Source organism: Ranitomeya variabilis, chromosome 1 (genome assembly GCF_051348905.1).
Source record: "Ranitomeya variabilis isolate aRanVar5 chromosome 1, aRanVar5.hap1, whole genome shotgun sequence".
Lineage (NCBI taxonomy): Eukaryota > Metazoa > Chordata > Amphibia > Anura > Dendrobatidae > Ranitomeya > Ranitomeya variabilis.
The window spans coordinates 160,828,458-160,852,367 of NC_135232.1; the positions used below are offsets into that span (position 1 = coordinate 160,828,458).

At 42.2% G+C, this 23,910-nt stretch overlaps 1 protein-coding gene across 1 annotated transcript in view; it reads left to right on the top strand.

Annotated features, from left to right (window-relative positions):
* Positions 1-21,348, top strand: part of MAN2A1 (mannosidase alpha class 2A member 1) — a 169,062-nt gene extending 147,714 nt beyond the window's left edge. The window contains exons 19-22 of the mRNA XM_077290144.1: positions 1,480-1,613; positions 2,984-3,178; positions 17,034-17,138; positions 21,056-21,348. Of these exons, the coding sequence (XP_077146259.1) occupies positions 1,480-1,613; positions 2,984-3,178; positions 17,034-17,138; positions 21,056-21,208 (587 nt within the window). The 3' untranslated portion in view covers positions 21,209-21,348. The remainder of the gene's footprint in view (positions 1-1,479; positions 1,614-2,983; positions 3,179-17,033; positions 17,139-21,055) is intronic.
* Positions 21,349-23,910: the final 2,562 nt, after the last annotated feature.

Genomic DNA, 23,910 nt, shown 5'->3' on the forward strand with positions numbered 1-23,910 from the left:
GGATGTAGGGATTTACTTATTAATCTATGGATTTTAGTCTACTTTACTGATATTTTTTATCTTTTACAATTTGTTTTCACCAAGATTGTAAAACCTTATATTTCCTTATATTTTTTTAAAATCTCATCTCCGAGTAAGTGGTCTAACACAAATAGAACAATGAAAGAGATGCAAGCCTTATCAATAAGTACCGTAATAAGATATTAACTTTTTTGTTTCTATTGTACTAGGGAAAACTGAAAGTTATCCGGCAAACAACAAGCCCTCATAAAGCTTTGTTGATCGAAAAATGAAAAAGTTATAACTTTTGGAAATTGGAAACCCAGTGAAATAAATTATTTAAAGGAATTTGTTAGGGCCTTTAGGGTTACAGTGTTAATTGCCTTGCACATTAGGGTAGTTCACACATGTCTTTAGTGTTCAGTTATGGATGCGATGGTGGTCCGTTTCCTGGCTTCTGCTTAGATCCTATGCAGTATTCCCTGTTGGGGGCTAACCCCATGAGATTGACTGACATCACTGTATTTCAGAAGAAGAGGTGAACAGATGTCAATCATTTTATTGGGGGAGTGCTGAGGGCCAAGGCACTAGGATGTCCATTTGGGACCATGAAGCTATTTTAGAACTTGTCTTTTACTGCCCTACTTTGCAAAGTAATTAGCTTGGTGATGCAAACTCCCAACAACTGGCCTTGTGCCTCCTAGTCCATCCTCACCCCCAGCACTGATTAGCAGCGCTCTATCACTATGCAATGTACACAGAAAGCTGCGGTGTGGACAGGGATATACACAGCTCAACAGCTGAGCTCTGCTAGATCTGCAACAGAGAAAACTGTGGTTCTGTCACTACTGGTGCACCTAGTATACAAAGTGACATCAGAGTCTATATCCCTACATCATTCTGCTGTCAGAAAAATCTGCTGATAGTTTCCCATTAAAAGAAAAGAAAAATTGTGTAAAATAATAGAACATATATTACATATTTGGGATCCCCCTGCCGTATTCACTTTAAACTTAAAGCACCACTCCGGTGCTTAAAAAAAAAAAACCTGGAGTGGTGCGTTAAATCTAAGCTCCCTGCCCCTGGACATATACTCGCCCTCCGACTCGCCCTCCGACATCTCCATAGTTTTTGCTGCCACTCTGGCCTAGATCATAGGTCACACAGTAGTAGTTACTTTTTAGGCAGATTCTACTATATACCATGCAAGAGCAGCAGTGACAGTGATTTTCCCCCTGCAAGTGCTTAATCTAGTAGAATGAGACATGTCTAAAGAGATGGAATAAATTGCTCTCTTTTTCTGATCCGCTTGCTTCTTCCTTTCTGCTGTAATTTTACAAATGCTCCAATGATTATTAAGCCTGACATCTGTATCTGTTTTATAGAGCAAATGAAAGCAGCGAAATGTTGAGCTGCAGCTTAAATGTAATGTTTCCAGACGTTTGATTGTGTAAACCGTTGCCTCATTTTACACCCAAGGTCAGCTAGAAGTATTCATGGACCGTCGCCTGATGCAGGATGATAACCGTGGTCTTGGGCAAGGTCTTCAAGATAACAAAATCACATTTAATTTATTCAGACTTCTTTTAGAGAAAAGGACTGAAGTAGATGAGGTATGTTAAATTCATGGTCAAAATTTCATTTTTCTCAGCAAAATTGCCTTGTAGTGTCAGCAGTAAAATGTGCAGCAGTGATGGCACCACTGCAGAGGGCACACACCATCATATTGCTCACCATCTGCTGACAGGCATGTGCCCAGTTTCCTTCAATGATTTTTCAGAGTTACATTTGACTTTTTTTTCCCACCCATGGTCTCAGGTTATGTAATAACTTTTGATAATGTCACTATTCCCCTACTATCACACCATTGACCACCATATTCACTTCCTGTCTTTATGGGCCTGTAATCATTTGTGGAATTATGTATGGTTTATTGTCTGGTTTGTCCATAACTTTACAAACCGTGGTCTATCACTAGCATGGCATGCTAATAAGCTTTGAAGCTTTCCAATCCTGACTAGTAAAAGGGATATAAAAAACACTATTGGATATGAGACTAAGGTTTAGTAATAAATTAGTATGGCACGGCCTCATCATGCCAGTTTTCTTACTTTACAATTTTTGTAAGCTTCCTGCCATGTGTTAAGCATTGTTGTTCCCTTTCTTTTCTCTGTGTTTTATACATTCTGCCTTGCACAAATTCAAATGTCACCATGATGCGGTTCTAATAATGACTTGTCACCTCATAATGTACACCCATCAGCCATAACTTTAAAACTGTCTACCTATTATCCTATAGGTCAACAAAACGCCCCCAAAAACTGCTCTGACCATAGAGGCATGGACACCACAAGACCTCCAAACCCACCTGGCAATAGATGCAGGGTTGTCTAGAGGGCAAATGTTTTTGGTGGGGGGTTCGGCGTGCTTGAATAAATAGAACAATGATAATTGCGTCACTGATTTCCTGGGAGGCCCATTTTAGCTGGTCAGTTTCCCAGTGAGGGACCTTCTTAGCCAGTGATTTTCTAGCGCTTCTTGTGCGTGGAGGTGGTACCCAGAAGCAGAGAGCTATGAATGGGGGCCTGTAAAACTGGCCCATAGGAAAAAAAAAATGCAAATGATGCTGTAGAGGGTATTATACCTGCTTTTACCAAGTGACTAAAAATAATACAACTTTAGCTAGAAGATTGCAAATTAAGCGATTTTCGTTCAGGTGTACATAAGATAATGCTTTGCCATCATATTCCACAGCACTTTCCAGACGTTATCAATGCTGCCTCCATTGGGGCTCACAATCTAAATTCCCTATCAGTATATCTATGGACTGGGAGGAAACCTACATAAACAGGGGGAGAACGTACAAACTCCTTGCAGATGTTGTCCAGGACACCAGAACAGCAAAGCACCAGTGCTAACCACTGAGCCACCGTGCTGCCTTGATGAATATCACTTTCAGTTTTATACCTTCTTCTTCCAATAGGGTGAAGAAAAGAAGTCAGTCAGCTTTCCATCTCTATTAAGTCATGTCACGTCATCCTTCTTAAACCATCCTGTAATCTCTATGGCCGTATTATCTGATTTTGGTGCTCCTCCACTACTAGATGCCTTTTCTCCTCTCCAGTCTTCAATGCCTTGTGATATGCACTTAGTCAATTTGCGGACAATTCAGGCAAAGGTATGCTTTTCATGTCTGGTAAAAATCTACTGTTTTCCAAATAAAACATTTTAATGATTGAAGTTATCATTGCTCTTAATATATGTACAGGTCCTTCTCAAAAAATTAGCATATAGTGTTAAATTTCATTATTTACCATAATGTAATGATTACAATTAAACTTTCATATACTATAGATTCATTATCCACCAACTGAAATTTGTCAGGTCTTTTATTGTTTTAATACTGATGATTTTGGCATACAACTCCTGATAACCCAAAAAACCTGTCTCAATAAATTAGCATATTTCACCCGACCAATCAAATAAAAGTGTTTTTTAATACCAAACAAAAAAACCATCAAATAATAATGTTCAGTTATGCACTCAATACTTGGTCGGGAATCCTTTGGCAGAAATGACTGCTTCAATGCGGCGTGGCATGGAGGCAATCAGCCTGTGACACTGCTGAGATGTTATGGAGGCCCAGGATGCTTCAATAGCGGCCTTAAGCTCATCCAGAGTGTTGGGTCTGGCGTCTCTCAACTTTCTCTTCACAATATCCCACAGATTCTCTATGGGGTTCAGGTCAGGAGAGTTGGCAGGCCAATTGAGCACAGTAATACCATGGTCAGTAAACCATTTACCAGTGGTTTTGGCACTGTGAGCAGGTGCCAGGTCGTGCTGAAAAATGAAATCTTCATCTCCATAAAGCATTTCAGCCGATGGAAGCATGAAGTGCTCCAAAATCTCCTGATAGCTAGCTGCATTGACCCTGCCCTTGATGAAACACAGTGGACCAACACCAGCAGCTGACATGGCACCCCACACCATCACTGACTGTGGGTACTTGACACTGGACTTCAGGCATTTCCTTCTCCCCAGTCTTCCTCCAGACTCTGGCACCTTGATTTCCGAATGACATGCAAAATTTGCTTTCATCAGAAAAAAGTACGCTTCTGCCACTGTTTATGGTTCAAAAGTGGCTTTACCTGGGGAATGCGGCACCTGTAGCCCATTTCCTGCACACGCCTGTGCACGGTGGCTCTGGATGTTTCCACACCAGACTCAAACTCAGTCCACTGCTTCCTCAGGTTCCCCAAGGTCTGGAATCGGTCCTTCTCCACAATCTTCCTCAGGGTCCGGTCACCTCTTCTCGTTGTACAGCGTTTTCTGCCACATTGTTTCCTTCCAACAGACTTACCATTGAGGTGCCTTGATACAGCACTCTGGGAACAGCCTATTTGTTGAGAAATTTCTTTTTGGGTCTTACCCTCTTGCTTGAAGGTGTCAATGATGGCCTTCTTGACATCTGTCAGGTCGCTAGTCTTACCCATGATGGGGGTTTTGAGTAATGAACCAGGCAGAGAGTTTTTAAAAGCCTCAGGTATCTTTTGCATGTGTTTAGAGTTAATTAGTTGATTCAGAAGATTAGGGTAATAGGTCATTTAGAGAACCTTTTCTTGATATGCTAATTTATTGAGACAGGTTTTTTGGGTTATCAGGAGTTGTATGCCAAAATCATCAGTATTAAAACAATAAAAGACCTGACAAATTTCAGTTGGTGGATAATGAATCTATAATATATGAAAGTTTAATTGTAATCATTACATTATGGTAAATAATGAAATTTAACACTATATGCTGTTTTATGACAAATTGATGGCTGCAGTGTTTTTACAACTCTGTGCAAATATTACAATCAACTTTTCCAAACCATTTTCAACATAAGTTACACCCATTCTACCTTTAACTTTTTAATAGTTTGTTGCTCCTCTTCTGTCAGCAGTGGGTGAACATGCACAACACCTCTAAACTCTTTGCTATTGATCATATAAGCACTGCACTGAAATTAACCGGGATCACTGTAGCACACGATTAGCTTCTGATCCTTCAGCTCCCCTGTACTGTCAGTGTTGCAGAGGCAATGCCGCTGTCCTGAACGGTCACTCAAGCAGCATGTGACCAAACCAGTCTATCAGCCTCATCCAATTATAAAAAAGCACACATGGGAAAGCTGCTTTTTTATTGGAGGGGAATCTGATCTATCAGCAAAATATTTAGAATTGAGTCCTCAGTGGTTGATACCTTTTAATGGCTAACTGAAAAGATGGTAACAAATTGCAAGCTTTCGAGACTACTCTGGTCTCCTCATCAGGCATAGACTAATAGAAATTCTAAAGAATCACATACCGTATATACTCGAGTGAAAGCCGACCCCCCTAATTTTGCCACAAAAAACTGGGAAAACTTATTGACTCGAGTATAAGCCTAGGGTGGAAAATACAGCAGCTACCGGTGAATTTAAAAAATAAAAATAGATGCTCCAATACCGTTCATTATTGCCCCAAAGGAGGTTCCATATAAAGCTGTGCCATATATAATGCTCCATACCGTTGATTATTGCCCCACAGATGCTCCATATATAGCTGTGCCATATAGAATGCTCTGCACCATTCATTATCGCCCCATATACAATGCTCTGCACCGTTCATTATGGCCCCATAGATGCTCCATATAAAGCAGTGCCATATATGCTCTGCACTGTTCATTATTGCCCCATAGATGCTCCTTATTAAGCTGTGCCATATATGCTCTGCACTGTTCATTATTGCCCCATAGATGCTCCTTATTAAGCTGTGCCATATATGCTCTGCACTGTTCATTGTTGCCCCATAGATGTGCCATATAAATCTGTGCCATATATAGTGCTCTGCACCGTTGCCCCATAGATGTGCCATATAAATCTGTGCCATATATAATGCTCTGCACCGTTGCCCCATAAATGTGCCATATAAATCTGTGCCATATATAGTGCTCTGCACCGTTGCCCCATAGATGTGCCATATAAATCTGTGCCATATATAGTGCTCTGCACCGTTGCCCCATAGATACTCCACATAAATCTGTGCCATTGCTGCTGCTGCAATAAAAAAAAAACAAACACATACTCACCTCTCTTGCTTGCAGCTCCTCAGCGTCCCGTCCCGGCATCTCTCTGCACTGACTGATCAGGCAGAGGGCGGCGCGCACACTATATGCGTCATCGCGCCCTCTGACCTGAACAGTCAGAGCCAGAGGATGGGAAAACGGAGCGGCGCCCGGCGTGTGGAACGTGGACAGGTGACTATAAAATACTCACCTAGTCCCGGCGATCCTGGCGCTCCCCCTGCCTGTCACACTGTCTCCGGGTGCCACAGCCTCTTCCTCTGTCAGCGGTCACCGTTACCGCTGATTAGAGAAATGAATAGGCGGCTCCGCCCCTATGGGAGTGGAGTCCATAATCATTTCTCTAATGAGCGGTCCCACGTGACCGCTGAACAGGGGAAGAGCTGCGGCACCCGGAGACCGTGGGACGGGCAGGGGGAGCGTCAGGATCGCCGGGACTAGGTGAGTATGCCTCAGCACCCTTTGGGCTGAAAATCTCGGCTTATACTCGAGTATATACTATATTTATGCACAACACAGCACAGAAAAATGCCATAGATAAGACAGGTGACGTGAAGCAAAATTACCATTATGTGAGTGATAAACAGTTCTGTCCATAAATATTGGGACAGTTCATAGATAAGGAGTGTGAATGTTTTATTGTCCTCTGATTGGGGTCTGGTTCTGTTATGATGACCCCATATGGTCTGAGGAGCAAATTCCTTAGTTGATGTAAAAATACATTATTCCATGTGACACATTCATTCCTGCTCTGAGTGTCAAAGGTCATCATCAGCTTATATTTCCAGACTCTTCTGTCTCTCTGAGATTTTAAGTTACCTTTTAATACAAGTAATTTCATGTCCTTAATGCTATGATCGGGGAGACAGAAATGTATTGCCACAGGTAGATCCATTCTTTTTTCTCTTATTGTGTGGCGATGAAAATTCATTCTTGTTCTAAGCTTTTGCCTTGTCTCCCCCACATACAGACCCCCAGTTGGACATTTAGTACAAATAATTAAGTACACCACATTAGGAGTGACGCAGCTGAAAGTACCTGGTATCTTGTAGTCCTGATGTGAATCGGGGATCTTTATCTTGTCCGTGGTCATTATAAATGGACAGGTTTTACATTTTTTCTGGTTGCAAGGAAAGGTTCCTGCAGCTGTTGGAGAGGACAGGGAGCTTCTGACAATGATGCTTCTTAGATTTGGAGGCTGCCTAAAACACAGTAGTGGGGGGTCTGGAAAAATGGATTGTAAGCGGGCATCAATTTGTAGTAAAGGTTGTAATTTCTGTGCATCTCCCCTTAGCACTTCCAGATTTGGATTGCAGGTGACTACTAGACGTACCCGGTTATTTTCTTCTTTAGCTTTGTAATGTAGCAGGTGATTCCTTGATATTCTAGTTGCTCTTGTAGTTTGGTTTTGAATTGTTCTTGGATGGTAGCCCTGATTCAAAAAGGTCTTTCTGAGGCGACCAAGGTGTTCATCTCTATCCGTGGGGTTGGAACATATACGATTGTATCTGATGGCTTGGCTGTGTAGACAATAGTTTTTTGTGTGTGTTGGATGGAAACTGTCCCATTTAAGGTATGTTGGATGGTCGATTGGCTTCTGATACAGGGATGTCTCTATTTCATTGTTCTGCAGCTTAATGATGGTGTCCAAAAACTTAATTTCAGTACAGGAGTAGTTGAGTGTTAAGTTGATGGTAGGATGAAATTGATTAAACTGTTCATGGAACGTCTTTAGCTGTGGCTCAGACTCCGTCCCGATGATTAAAATATCAATGTAGCGGTAGTAGGCCAGAGGCCTGATGGGACATGAGGACAAAAAGTCGCTTTCAAGCTTGGCCATGAAAAGATTTGCATACTGTGGGGCCATTTTACTTCCCATTGCTGTGCCAGTCGTCTGTAGATATAGCTTGTTGTCAAATTCAAAGTAATTGCGGGTGAGGATGAATTTTATAAGTGTCACCACAGAATCAGCATCACTCCCTGTGTTTTCCAGGAAAAATTTGCACCAAACTGTTGTCATCAACCAAGGTATCATTTTAATCAGTATAATGGCGCCGACCTGACACTGTGTCTGTACGTTACACAATCCTGACAGCTTCCCTTTAAAGTGGTTGTACAAGTATAGAGGACAGGTGTAAAATCTGACTGTAGCAAGTAGAGTTCTAACAATTTGTAATGTTCTCAATGTTGGGATTCTGCTCAACCCTGGCGCTCCTATGTGATTTGCAAACTCGCAATCAAATGTTGACTGTTTTTTCATTCCTCTCTCTAAATGGTCTTGGTATGTAATCACAAGTATGCAAATTGCAAATGAACGGTCATGTGTTGAGCTTCTATAATAGGGAAATCCTGTTCCTAACAGTGAGTACATTTCACACTATTAAGATTCAACAGGTTGCGATCCCTCGCATGTTTTGTACATGTCAAGGACAACACCCCTAATTGCTAGAACTGAAATTAATGATTGTGAACACTTTCAGGTCAGTTTTAATTTTTTTTGTCTGAAAATCATTTTTATTATTGAGGTTTGGTGTATATGTACAGTTCAGACCAAAAGTTTGGACACACTTCATTTAAAGATTTTTCTGTATTTTCATGACTATGAAAATTGTAAATTCACACTGAAGGCATCAAAACTGTGAATTAACACATGTGGAATTATATACTTAACAAAAAAGTGTGAAACAACTGAAAATATGTCTTATATTCTAGGTTCTTCAACGTAGCCACCTTTTGCTTTGACGACTGCTTTGCACACTCTTGGCATTCTCTTGATGAGCTTCAAGAGGTAGTCACCGGAAATGGTTTTCACTTCACAGGTGTGCCCTGTCAGGTTTAATAAGCGGGATTTCTTGCCTTATAAATGGGGTTGGGACCATCAGTTGTGTTGAGCAGAAGTCTGGTGGATACACAGCTGATAGTCCTAGACTGTTAGAATTTGTATTATGGCAAGAAAAACGCAACTAAGTAAAGAAAAATGAGTGGCCATCATTACTTTAAGAAATGAATGTCAGTCAGTCCGAAAAATTGGGAAAACTTTGAAAGTGTCCCCGAGTGCAGTTGTAAAAACCATCAAGCGCTACAAAGAAACTGGCTCAGATAAGGACTGTATATACTAAGCAGGATTTGATCCAACAAAATTAATGTAAATAGCAATGGACCTAAAACTTAACTTTTATTATCTCCAAAATTGAAACAAACAAAGTGCCAAACTAAGACCACCTAAGTGAAAAAAACGAGAATGACACTACAAGACACAAAAGGGAAAGGTATAAAAGAAGGCTAATAACAATATTTATAGTACGGTCCTGTATAGGGACCTGTTACAAATGTGTACTAAAAAGTGGCTCCTTTCTGGCTTGTTCAAAATAGATCTCGTTTTTAATTTTTACAACTGAGAATGAACGAACTACAACGCTCAGCCTGTTTTAACCAAAACTGCCATAGAAGATGAATGAGCCTGAAGAGCTTAATATCGTGCTAATTGCCTTATACCACACCGCACTTATTGGGCATTATTTATAAATAATAATTTGCCCCTGTCACTTATTTAGCCGTGTGCTACCAAGCACATACTGCCTCATCATATTTCCATGCTCATAATTATATAAATATATTTAGTACACTATTGTATATCAGTGTAAGGTATTGCAGCATATATATATAGATAGAAGGCCCAAAATGATATATGACATATCAAGACTCCTACTTTATTACGGGCTGTAAGCCCATCTCTTGGTCCATTGTCAGTAAGGAAGCCTTGTATAGTAATACATACATCTACGTTTTTTAAGGTTGCCTGCAAAAAACATGTGACCACAACACAAATGTGTACTTGGCTATCATGGAGAGGATTAAATATCCCCTATTAGCTCCAGAACCTGTGTCACTTCCTGTTCATGGCATTAGTATGGTTAGATCTCACCCATTTCCTGAAGAGGCTGTAATATTCTCCTTCAAATAACATGCTCCTTCAAATACAGGGAACGGGTGATGGGCCCCTATAGCGTCTAATGTACTCACATGAGGACCGCCCCAGGAAAGGAAGACCAAGAGTCACCTCTGCTTCTGAGGATAAGTTTATCCGAGTCACCAGCCTCAGAAATCACAGGTTAACAGCAGCTCAGATTAGAGACCAGGTCAATTCCACACAGAGCTCTAGCAGCAGACACATCTCTAGAACAATTGTTAAGAGGAGACTTTGTGCAGCAGGCCTTCATGGTAAAATAGCTGCTAGGAAACCACTGCTAAGGACTGGCAACAAGCAGAAGATACTTTTTTGGGCTAAAGAACACAAGGAATGGACATTAGACCAGTGGAAATCTGTACTTCAGTCTGATGAGTCCAAATTTGAGTTATTTGGAATTGGTTCCAACCACCGCGTCTTTGTGCGACGCAGAAAAGGTGAATGGATGGACTCTACATGCGTGGTTCCCACCGTGAAGCATGGAGGAGGAGGTGTGATGGTGTGGGGGTGCTTTGCTGGTGACACTGTTGGGGATTCATTCAAAATTGAAGGCATACTGAACCAGCATGGCTGCCACAGCATCTTGCAGCAGCATGCTATTCCATCCGGTTTGCGTTTAGTTGGACCATCATTTATTTTTCAACAGGACAATGACCCCAAACACACCTCCAGGCTGTGTAAGGGCTATTTGACCAAGTAGGAGAGTGATGGGGTGCTATGCCAGATGACCTGGCCTCCACAGTCACCAGACCTGAACCCAATCACGATGGTTTGGGGTGAGCTGGACCGCAGAGTGAAGGGAAAAGGGCCAACAAGTGCTAAGCATCTCTGGGAACTCCTTCAAGATTGTTGGAAGACCATTCCCGGTGACTACCTCTTGAAGCTCATCAAGAGCGTGCCAAGAGTGTGCAAAGCAGTCATCAAAGCAAAAGGTGGCTACTTTGAAGAACCTAGATTATAAGACATCATTTCAGTTGTTTCACACTTTTTTGTTAAGTATATAATTCCACATGTGTTAATTCATAGTTTTGATGCCTTCAGTGTGAATGTACAATTTTCATAGTCATGAAAATACAGAAAAATCTTTAAATGAGAAGGTGTGTCCAAACTTTTGGTCTGTACTGTATGTGTATAATAATACACATAATATATATTTTTTAACCATTTGGCTTCTGAAACCACTGCTTCTCTGACCACAGCAGGTTGCAGAATGAGTTCCTGTGAATCTATCAGGTGTCCGAATCCTTTAAAGGGAACCTGTCACCCCCCCCCCTGGCATTTTTAACTAAAAAAGGCACCTTGTGCAGCACTAATGCTGCATTCTGTGTAAGTGGCTCTTTTATTTGGGGTCCCTTCCAACGCTGCAATATCACTTTTTATAATTTGCCCGCCATACCTTTAGTCTTTTTCCCCCCGACACAAACACCACCCTGCCATCACTCAGCCCCTCCCTGCGCCGCCTCTTGTGCCTCCATTAACATCCCCGGCGCCTACGCTGTAAGTTCCCATTATGTGATGTGAGTCGAAGGGCAGCGCAAACTGCGCATGCCCGAAAAAGGAACTTACAGCGCAGGCTTGGGGGCGTTAATGAAGGCAGAGGAGGCTGCGCAGGGAGGGGCTGAGTGATGGCTGGGAGGCGTTTGTGTCTGGAGGGTAAAGACGTGCCCCCCGGACAGACTAATGGTATGGCGGGCAAATTATAAAAAGTAATATTGCAGCGCTGGAAGGGACCCCAAAAAAGCCACCTTCACAGAATGCAGCATTAGTGCTGCACAAGGTGGCCTTTAGTGAAAAAAACGCCAGGGGGGGTTGACAGGTTCCCTTTAAATGCCGCTGTCAGCGTTTGACAGCGGCATTTAACTAGTTAATAGCGGCGGGTGGATCGCGATTCCACTCGCCGCTATTACACGCACATGTCTGCTGTTCAAAACAACTGACATGTCGCGGCTTTGATGTGGGCTCACCGCCAGAGCCCACACCAAAGCGGGGGATCTGACCTCGGACGTACTATCCCGTCCGAGGTCAGAAAGGGGTTAAAATTCTGGCCAGTGTAATACATCACTTTTTCTACCTGTGTCTAACCTTGAGGTGTACTGCATTTGACCTCCTCTTGTCATTTACTGCTTCAATTGGAAGAATCCTATACATTTACTTCTGTTACCCAAGAGCATAAAGTCATGATGTCCTTATGTCTGTACAAGAATATCAAGCAAACTGGATTTACTAGATAGTTACAGGTATAAACATGATTTCACAGACTTCTATCATAAACAAGTATACTGTATATTCTAGATCCTTGAAGGAATAGTTACTTCCTTTTGACTGAAAAAATAGATATACACTCTGAATTGGCCCTCTTAGGCTAGATTTAGACGTTGTAGATTTGCTGGAGAAATTTCTGCAACTGAAATTCTGTTCAGATCTGCCGAGTGTAGCTGTTTCTGCAGCCCGCACTTTTATTTCTGCACATCCAGGGCCGGACTGGAACTAAAATTCAGCCCTGGCATTTGAAGTCACACAGGCCCACTTGTCACATGGTGACTGTATAATATCTTTGTACACTTGTAGGCTACAAGAAGTGAGGGGAGTGTAACACGACTATATAAAACATATAATTACAGCTGTATCCAGCATTACAGCTCAGCCCCCATAGAATGTAATACAGCACAGCCCCCATAGAATGTAATACAGCCAGCCCCCATAGACTATAATACAGCACAGCCCCATAGAATGTAATGCAGCACAGCCCCATAGAATGTAATGCAACCAGCCCCCATAGAATGTAATGCAGCCAGCCCCCATAGAATGTAATACAGCCAGCCCCCATAGAATGTAATACAGCCAGCCCCATAGAATGTAACACAGCCAGCCCCCATAGAATGTAATGCAGCACAGCCCCCATAGAATGTAATGCAGCACAGCCCCCATAGAATGTAATGCAGCCAGCCACCATAGAATGTAATGCAGCCAGCCACCATACAATATAATGCAGCACAGCCCCATAGAATGTAATGCAGCACAGCCCCCATACAATATAATGCAGCACAGCCCCATAGAATATAATGCAGCACAGCCCCATAGAATGGAATGCAGCCCAGCCCCATAGAATATAATGCAGCCCAGCCCCATAGAATATAATGCAGCACAGGCCCATAGAATGGAATGCAGCACAGCCCCATAGAATATAATGCAGCACAGGCCCATAGAATATAATGCAGCACAGGCCCATATAATGGAATGCAGCACAGCCCCATAGAATATAATGCAGCACAGCCCCATAGAATGGAATGCAGCACAGGCCCATAGAATGGAATGCAGCACAGGCCCATAGAATATAATGCAGCACAGGCCCATAGAATGGAATGCAGCACAGGCCCATAGAATATAATGCAGCACAGGCCCATAGAATGGAATGCAGCACAGCCCCATAGAATATAATGCAGCACAGCCCCATAGAATATAATGCAGCACAGGCCCTAAGAATGGAATGCAGCACAGCCCCCCCCCCCCCCCCCAATAGCTCCACAATCCAGTCATCACTCATTGATATAAAAAAAAAACAAAACACTCTACTCACCTTTCCTCCTGCCCCGCGCTGCTCTGGCTCCGGTCTCAGCAGTCGCAGTCTGCCCGCCCGGTCACACAGCAGGTGTGCGATGATATGACGTCATCGCACACCCGCAGTGTCAGCGGCAGGCAGAGCGGGGAATGATGGGAGAGGAAGAGTCAGCAGACGCTCTCTCCTCCATCATTGCATTCAACTGTACCGGCGTCTATGACGCCAGTATAGTTGAATGCGGGGCCGGGAGTGCGCCGACAGCGGGGGGAGTGTGCCGACAGCGGCACACTCGAGCGGCCCACTACTGCCACCGGCCCTTCTGGCATTTGCCAGAACTGCCCAATGGCCAGTCCGGCCCTGTGCACATCCTATTCAAATTAATGAAACGGTCAATGAAACAGCCATATTTACAGATGTAACTCAGAAAACCGATTTACTTACAGGATAATAAAACAGGATAAATAGGAGTTTGAGGCTAAAATACAAGAAACATATTGCAAGTTAAAAAAAAAAAAACAATTAAGGAACATCTACAAAGACAGACACCAGTGCTTCTGGCACCCAAGAGAAGGCATAGATAACGTGCATACAATTAAGTACAAAAAATTATAGTGTGAACATGTACCATAGTAAGCTGCATAACAATTTACTTAGAAGTAAGAAACTTTCAGGTGTGAATGTGCACCAATTGGGTATATTTGAACAACCAAATTTAAATGCACATAAAATGCCCCAGTATATAAATGCATGGTAAAAAGGAGGAATAATGAGCTTCAGCATAAAAAAGAAAAAATGGTCAGAACAATAAAAAAGCCATTAGGTTTCCCAGAAATACTGCATGTCAAACACGAGCTGGATGCAGCAGACCCTTTTGATATAGGTGGATCAGCAGAGGTGCAGAATACTGATGAAGCAACCACTCACAACCTACCAGTTCATGGAGGTGGTGGTTGCCTAATATTAGAAATGCACATGGATAGCTTGTATAGGGGCCGCTGGTCACACATGATGTAGTGTAGTGTCTGGGATAGAGCCTATTAGTGATGCCCTTATTATTAGATTATTTGTGGTGCCCAGTACTATATAAGTGCACCCCATAGGGACAGGCATCCTAATTGACAAGTCCAACATTGATGGGCCTGGCTCTGTCCTTTTGATTTGACTGTAAATTGCCTGCTAATACAGGCGCTGTCAAAAATTTGTGTGCCATTTATAGTGTCCTAAATACAGTGAATGAAGTCACCAATGAGGAATATCAACAAAACGATGGTTGAATCTCGCCCATGATCAGTGACCTAGTCTACTTTTCAATTACAGAACCCCACAGCATCCAAAATGTCTACTTCATGGCAACCGTTAGGCCATAAGTGAAACATTTTATATATCTAGATGGGTAGTGGACAACCACTATATAGGAAGTCAAGAGTCAGGTAGTTCTTTCTGTTGAGTTACATGAGGGGTGCGTGGTATTCATATCCTTGGTTTTCAAACTACCGTATATACTCGAATATAAGCTGAGATTTTCAGCCCATTTTTTGGGGCTGAAAGTCCCCCTCTCTGCTTATACTCGAGTCATACCCAGGGGTCGGCAGGGGAGAGGGAGCGGGGGCTGTCTAATTATACTCACCTGCTCCTGGCGCGGTCCCTGCAGTTCCCTGGCTCGCCGGCGCCCCAGCTTCTTCCTGTACTGAGCGGTCACATGGTAACGCTCATTACAGTAATGAATATGCGGCTCCACCTCCCATAGAGGTGGAGCCGCATATTCATTACTGTAATGAGCGGTAACGGTGACCGCTCAGTACAGTAAGAAGCAGCAGCACCGGGGAAGCAGGGACTGCACCTCGCCAGGAGCAGGTGAGTATAACGGGGAGGGGAGCGCAGCGCTGCGTGATATTCACCTGCTCCTCGTTCCGGCGCCGCTCCGTCTTCAGCGTCTTCTGCAGTGACGCTCAGGTCAGAGGGCGCGATGATGTGGTTAGTGTGCACCCTCTGCCTGAACGTCAGTGCAGAAGATGGAGCGGTGCCGGAACGAAGTCAGGTGAATATTGAAAGTGCCGGGGGCCTGAGCGACGGAGAGGTGAGTATGTGATTTTTTTTTTTTATCGCAGCAACAGCAAATGGGGTAAGTGGCTGTATGGAGCATCTATGGGGCCATAACATTTGTGCAGCATTATATGGGGCAAGTGTCTGTATGGGGCCATAATCCACATTTGTGCAGCACTATATGGGGCAAGTGTCTGTATGGAGCATCTTATGGGGCCATAATGTTTGTGCAGCATTATATGGCGCAAGTGTCTTTATGGGGCCATAATCAACGTTTGTGCAGGATTATGTGGGGCAAGTGTCTGTATAGAGCATCTTATGGGGCCATTATCAATGTTTGTGCAGCACTGTATGGCGCAAGTGTCTATATGGGGCTATAATCAACGTTTGTGCAGCACTATATGGGGCAAGTGTCTGTATGGAGCATCTATGGGGCCATAACTTTTGTGCAGCACTATATGGGGCAAGTGTCTGTATGGAGCATCTATGGGGCCATAACATTTGTGCAGCATTATATGGGGCAAGTATCTGTATGGGGCCATAATCAACGTTTTTGCAGCACTATATGGGGCAAGTGTCTGTATGGAGCATCTATGGAGCCATAACATTTGTGCAGCATTATATGGGGCAAGTGTCTGTATGGGGCCACAATCAACGTTTGTGCACCACTATATGGGGCAAGTGTCTGTATGGAGCATCTTATGGGGCCATAATCAACGTTTGTGCTGTACTATATGGGGCAAGTGTCTGTATGTAGCATCTTATGGGACCACAATCAAGGTTTGTGCAGCACTGTATGGGGCAAATATCTTTATGGAGCATCTTATGGGGCCATAATCAACATTTGTGCAGAATTATATTGGGCAAATGTGTCTATGGAGCATCTTATGGGGCTATTATTAACCTTTATGCAGGATTATATGGGGCATATTTTAATATGGAGCATCTTATGGGGCCATCAAACTTTATGGAGCATTATATGGGGCTCTTGATTCAATATGGATATTCAAAAACACTTAACCTGCTGATGTCTCAATTAATTTTACTTTTATTGGTATCTATTTTTACTGTTGTCATTTACCGGTAGATGCTGCATTTCCCACCCTAGGCTTATACTCAAGTCATTAAGTTTTCCCAGTTTTTTGTGGCAAAATTAGGGGTCGGCTTATACTCCGGTCGGCTTATACTCTGGTATATACGGTAAATATTTAGACCTCTGGTTTCCCGACTTTAATGTCTTTTATTTTATCCTTGTTCAAACTTATCACTTCATTTTATATCTTCCCCTAGAGTATTTTGATCTTATGAATATAGAACTCCTTCATTACTCAGTCATTTATTGTTTTTTGTTTGCTTTAGGTGGGACCTTCAGATGAGGCAGCTCTCATTCTTCACAGGAAAGGATTTGACTGCAAGTTTGCAAATAAAGACCTTGGGCTATACTGTTCTACATCTCAGGGAAAGGTATGGTAATAGCTAAATGAGAATGAGCATTTTATCTTTATATCACGTAAAATATATTGGGTGTATTGTTGGCATGTGAGTACTCCAGCTGTTGTAGAAGTTTGACTGATGCCCTTTCAGGTATGGTTAGGCACAGTATTTACAGTATGGTAGATACAAATGAGCTAAAAATCTGCCGCCTACCCAAATCTTGAGATGGTTCTGAGCTTCTGTTTTTAAGGTTGTCATCTGACAGACTTCTTTATGGTGCTTCCTCCCTGGGGTACTGCACAGAACATTTTTAGATGCAGATGGGTCTAGAATGAACATTTTGTTACAATCTGGAATAGCATATATAAATAACTGATTTAAAGTCTGAAATATGTACAAGTAACCTGAGAAACACCTAAAGATATTTCCGCACACATGAATAAATTAAACTCTGTTGGTAGGAATGTATAGGTAATACAGATGCCTACCGGATATTTTATTTTTGCACTGTGTTTGAGCCTTTATAGTGTCGTATAGTGTTTATTAAGTGTAAATATTATGTATTTGTTATGTAACTCATACTTTGATGTGATGTAAAAAAAATTACATTCCAGCCGTAAGTGTGAATGTTAGGACCCAACTGTGTAGGCCAATCTCTATTCAGGTATATTAAAAATGCCATGTATAACAGATTATTCATCTATTCAATAAATATATTTTAGAGTTTTCTTTTTCTTTTTTTTTGAATGTTGGGATTAAATAATTCATTCACAAGTGGAACATTCAGACTCCTAATAACAGCGTGTCACGTGTGTAAGACCATGACGAGCAGAGTTGGCTCGTTTGATTTCCACATAAATCATATTGTGGCATCCCTTTCTCAGGACCATCTTTATTAGGCCGGCGTCACACTCGGCGTAAGACAATACGGTCCGTATTTTACGGCCGTAATACGGCCGAAATACGGTGAAATGTTCCCAAAATAGTGATCCGTAGTCAGGGTGTGTCAGCGTATTTTGCGCATGGCATCCTCCGTATGTAATCCGTATGGCATCCGTACTGCGAGATTTTCGCGCAGGCTTGCAAAACCGACATCTAATGGATTTATGTGCTCAAATGTTCGGGAAAACATATATACAGTATATATATATATATATATATATATATATATATATATATGTCATTGAGACACATATATATATATTCTGTATTTAGATTTCATTCAGCGCGATATGTGTTAAAAGCCGGTAATTCAATTGCCGGCTTCTCATTTCTCCTGCACAAACCCGACAGGATATGAGACATGGTTTACATACAGTAAACCATCTCATATCCCCATTTTTTTTGCATATTCCACACTACTAATGTTAGTAGTGTGTATGTGCAAAATTTCAGCGCTGTAGCTGCTGAAATAAAGGGTTAAATGGCGGAAAAAATTGGCGTGGGCTCCCGCGCAATTTTCTCCGCCAGAATGGTAAAGCCAGTGACTGACGGCAGATATTAATAGCCAGGAGAGGGTCCTTGGTTATTGGCCCCCCCGTGGCTAAAAACATCTGCCCCCAGCCACCCCAGAAAAGGCACATCTGGAAGATGCGCCTATTCTGGCACTTGGCCACTCTCTTCCCACTCCCTGTAGCGGTGGGATATGGGGTAATGAAGGGTTAATGCCACCTTGCTATTGGAAGGTGACATTAAGCCAGATTAATAAAGGAGAGGCGTCAATTATGACACCTATCCATTATTAATCCAATTGTAGGAAAGGGTTAAAAAACACACACACACATGATTTAAAAGTATTTTAATGAAAAAAACACAGCGGTTGTTGTAATAATTTATTGTACTCTCAGTCCATCAGGAACACCCTCGCTTGGAAAAATAATAAACGCACAAGATACATACCTTCTGCTGTCAGATCAGGTCCCACGAAGTAATCCATCTGAAGGGGTTAACTAATATTACAGGCAGAGCTGCGATAATCCACTCGCTCTGCCTGTAATCCCCGGGTGCTGAAAGGAAAGCAGTGATCTATACTTACATTCAGTTGCGGTGATGCGCCCCTGCTGGATGTTCTCATGAACTGCAGCCTGGGAACTTTTTCCCACGCTACAGGTCATATGAGGACATCCACCAGGGGGCGCATCACCGCGACTGAAGGTAACTATAGGTCATTGACCTACATTTCCTTCAGTCGCGGTGATGCGCCCCCTGGTGGATGTCCTCATATGACCTGTAGCGTGGGAAAAAGTTCCCAGGCTGCAGTTCATGAGAACATCCAGCAGGGGCGCATCACCGCAACTGAATGTAAGTATAGATCACTGCTTTCCTTTCAGCACCCGGGGATTACAGGCAGAGCGAGTGGATTATCGCAGCTCTGCCTGTAATATTAGTTAACCCCTTCAGATGGATTACTTCGTGGGACCTGATCTGACAGCAGAAGGTATGTATCTTGTGCGTTTATTATTTTTCCAAGCGAGGGTGTTCCTGATGGACTGAGAGTACAATAAATTATTACAACAACCGCTGTGTTTTTTTCATTAAAATACTTTTAAATCATGTGTGTGTGTGTTTTTTAACCCTTTCCTACAATTGGATTAATAATGGATAGGTGTCATAATTGACGCCTCTCCATTATTAATCTGGCTTAATGTCACCTTCCAATAGCAAGGTGGCATTAACCCTTCATTACCCCATATCCCACCGCTACAGGGAGTGGGAAGAGAGTGGCCAAGTGCCAGAATTGGCGCATCTTCCAGATGTGCCTTTTCTGGGGTGGCTGGGGGCAGATGTTTTTAGCCACGGGGGGCCAATAACCATGGACCCTCTCCTGGCTATTAATATCTGCCCTCAGTCACTGGCTTTACCACTCTGGCGGAGAAAATTGCGCGGGAGCCCACGCCAATTTTTTCCGCCATTTAACCCTTTATTTCAGCAGCTACAGCGCTGAAATTTTGCACATACACACTACTAACATTAGTAATGTGGAATATGCAAAAAAAAAGGGGATATGAGATGGTTTACTGTATGTAAACCATGTCTCATATCCTGTCGGGTTTGTGCAGGAGAAATTAAAAGCCGGCAATTGAATTACCGACTTTTCACTAACACCGCTGCGTATTTCTCGCAAGTCACACTGCTGGTCAGTGTGGAATCCGTATTTTTCACGCCCCCATAGACTTTCATTGGCGATTTTTTTGCGCAGTACGCTGACAAACGCAGCATGCTGCGATTTTGTACGGCCGTAGAAAGCCGTATAATACTGAACCGTAATATACGGCTAATAGGAGCAGCCCCATTTGAGAATAATTGTGCCGTATGTTATGCGAGTTTTACGGACGTAGTTTCTGCGCTCTTACGTCCGTAAAACTCGCCAGTGTGACGCCGGCCTTAGGCAAAGCAAAGAACTTGCTAGAAAAGATTGAACTCTCTTGTTAATATGCAATTATAAAATGTGTGGGAGACCACTAGTTTCTCCAGTGGGGACAACTAATTTCCAGGAGAATTTATCTCCTGGGCCAATTGTATGAGCTGGTTCCTTATCTGGTTACTGATTAGGATACTTTAACTATGGAAAAATAAAAAGGTATTCACCACATAAAAATATCTAAGCTATTAGCGTAGTCAAGGTGTTAAGACCCCCCTTTCCTAGTAATGTCAGCTGATCCCACCAGTTTGGTCTGAGCCGTCAGCCATTTAATTTGTATGGAGGATCGGTCTCTGAGAATTGCATCATTGGCCACTGAGCATCTTGGCTTTTTCTGGTGAGTATAAGGTGTCTTGGAGATTGAACATCCCTCAATGAAAATGTCTAATATTAGAATAGATTAAATGCTACAGTGCTGATCCTGCAAATCACCCTGATGAAACGGAGAAAAAAAGAAAGTAAATTCTGTATTGTATATATAATGCACCACTTGATAAATAATTTGTATTTAATTTTTCATTTACAGATGCAAGTTCATGGACTTTTTGATGGATTTAAAGTTGAAAGTCTAAAATCATCCACATTATCCTTAATGCACTCCCTTTCAGGCGCTCAGAACTTAAGTACAATCAACATGAGCCCCATGGACATTAGCACATTTCGTATAAAACTGAGGTGAACGTTGCTACACGAGACAGCTACAGCTCCCGTGTTTTACATGCAATAAAGAAGCACATTGTTGTACCAACTTCTGGACACTGAGGATTTGCGTCCAGCAGTCTCCATTGACAACACCTCCAATGGAAGCCATGCTCCTTCATCTTCCATAAAGTAGAATTTGAGTAAAGCATAATTTCTGTATTCTCAGGTTTAATGGATCAATAATTTGTTTTCTTGTCTAATTTGTGAATCCACTACTGCAACTGAAGAAAAATGCTTTACAAAATGTGTTCCTCATGAAGCTCTTGATTTGCAGCTGGTGTCAAATACCCATGACAATTGACAAGCTGAGGAGCCTATGTAAGATGAAAGGTGGGGATGATCTGGAACGTATAGCGACAATGATTGTCCCTATTGATTGCCAAGAGTTGCAGCTCATTTTTGCTTTTCTTTATCATTATACTTCAAGTAGGACTCATACCTCCTCTTTTATATATAAATAGCTAAACTTCTCTAAATGAAAGAAAACTGATCATTAAAGTATGTTTCAATATGATATGTAATATAAGGGGAAATTTACATTCTATAGTAGAAAGGTAAACGTAAAAAAAAATTGGTTTTGATTTCTTTTTCTGCATTTGTTATAACTGCTGCTATGTAGTTTATACACATTTGGTCAGTGACCAAAGCTGGCCATGGGATTAAGATTACTGTTTACTGGATGCTATTTTGTCCCCTGACCCCTTAACATGCACATTTATATTAGCAAAGCACACATTATTATATTTCGGTTTTCACAGTTGCATAAGAAGCTGTCAAACACTTGGTACCATTTATCTCCCAAGGGTGCAGAGGATTGGGCATGTAAAATTTAATCAGGCAAGCATTGTACAACATCGAATTGAAATTAGTGTGACCTGCTAAAAAAAAATCTTAAGTCTATGGCCATCTTAAAGAGAACTATCACACTGTGGACAATCTGTTTTATGGCAGGAAATGCATAGAAATATTTAAAGCTGTCACGTTCGAGTTGGGAGACATGCCAGTCCGTACATTGTAGTCTGATCTCTGTCTGATTTATAAGGACATTTGACTGCACCCTACCTTGTATTTTTTAACTTAAAGTGGATCTGTCTCTTTCTGCAAAAATTGACTTGCGTACCTTGCAAAACTGCCTAAGCTTCCTTTGGTTCTGACGCTCTTTTACGTTTTGTGTTGCATCACTCCTTTGCAGAGATATTCATATCTGTTGCTTCCTGAGCACAGTACAAAATTTGATTTGTAGATCAACTGAGAGTTTCTTTAGAGTCTTCTGGGCATGCTTTTTCACTGCTCCTCCAGCCCCCCCCCCCCCGACGCTGCAAATCAAAGCTTAGCAGCTGATCTAGCAGTCTCCCACATTGCCAAGCTGTGATTGGCTGCCTGTATCTGGGAGTAGTGAAAGCGTATGCATCCTTAGTAGTGATGAGCGAGTGTACTTGTTGCTCGGGTTTTCCCGAGCACGCTCAGGTGACCTCCGAGTATTTATGACTGCTCGGAGATTTAGTTTTCATTGCTGCAGCTGAATGCTTTACAGCTACTAGCCCGGCTGAGTACATGTGGGAGTTGCCTGGTTGCTAGAGAATCCCCACATGTAATCAAGCAGGGTAGTAGCTGTAAATCATTCAGCTGCAGTGATGAAAACTAAATCTCTGAGCAGTCATAAATACTCGGAGGTCACCTGAGCAACGAGTACACTCGCTCATCACTAATCCTTAGTAGACTGAAGAAACACCCAGTTGAACTACCAGCAAGTAACCGGTCTTCTCTGTATCCTTGTATCCTCTGGGCTTAAGTGTCCAGAAGATGGTCTCACTCAAGAAAGGTTATTCAGGATTAAAAGAAGATGGCTGTTTTCTTCCAAAATCAGGGCCAAGCTTATTCAGATTGTTGGTGATTTTGCAGCTTGGCCCTGTTCACTTCAAAGGGTCTCAGGTGCAATATTAATCACAAGCCATAAACAATTGTTTTTTTATTTTTGATAGTTTCCTTTAAATGTGCATAAAGGAAATCTTATCAATCATTGTGTGACCCCCACCCAAAACTCAACATGACAGATTCACTTTAAAGCGAACCTGTCAGCTTTTGCTAAGTAAACTACATGCATTGTCATGTTGGTGTTGTTACACTGATTAAAATAAGTGGAGTGAAGAAATTAGTCTTGTGGTTCTTGTGTAATCGGTGTTAGAAGTTTTGAGTAAATGAGATGCTTACAGACCCCCCCGAAGCACAAGCATGTTCCTGATCATAGAGAGACAGAGACAGACACTGCTTTGGTGCTGCCTGTGGGCAGGTCTCTTCTTGGTTTCTCTGGCCTAGAGCACCAAGATAAGATTCTGCCTACAGTACCGCATCGGAGCACGAGCATCTCATTAGCTGAAAACTTCTAACACTGATTACACAAGATCAACAAGACAGATTTCTTCACCCCTGATATCGTTTTAGTCAGTGTAACAATGCCAACATGACAGTGCCTGTAATTTACTAAGCAAAATTCTGCTGACAGGTTCACTTTAAAACAGTTAAGCTTATGTTGTTCATCATGGCTTAGACTAAACAGTCTATAACTGCTGTACCTCGATGTGTGTCAAGAATCCTTACTATTGTTTTCAATTGAATACGTTCAATATTTTGATCACGTAATTTTACTGATGCATTTGTTTAACATCCAGCTTACATAAT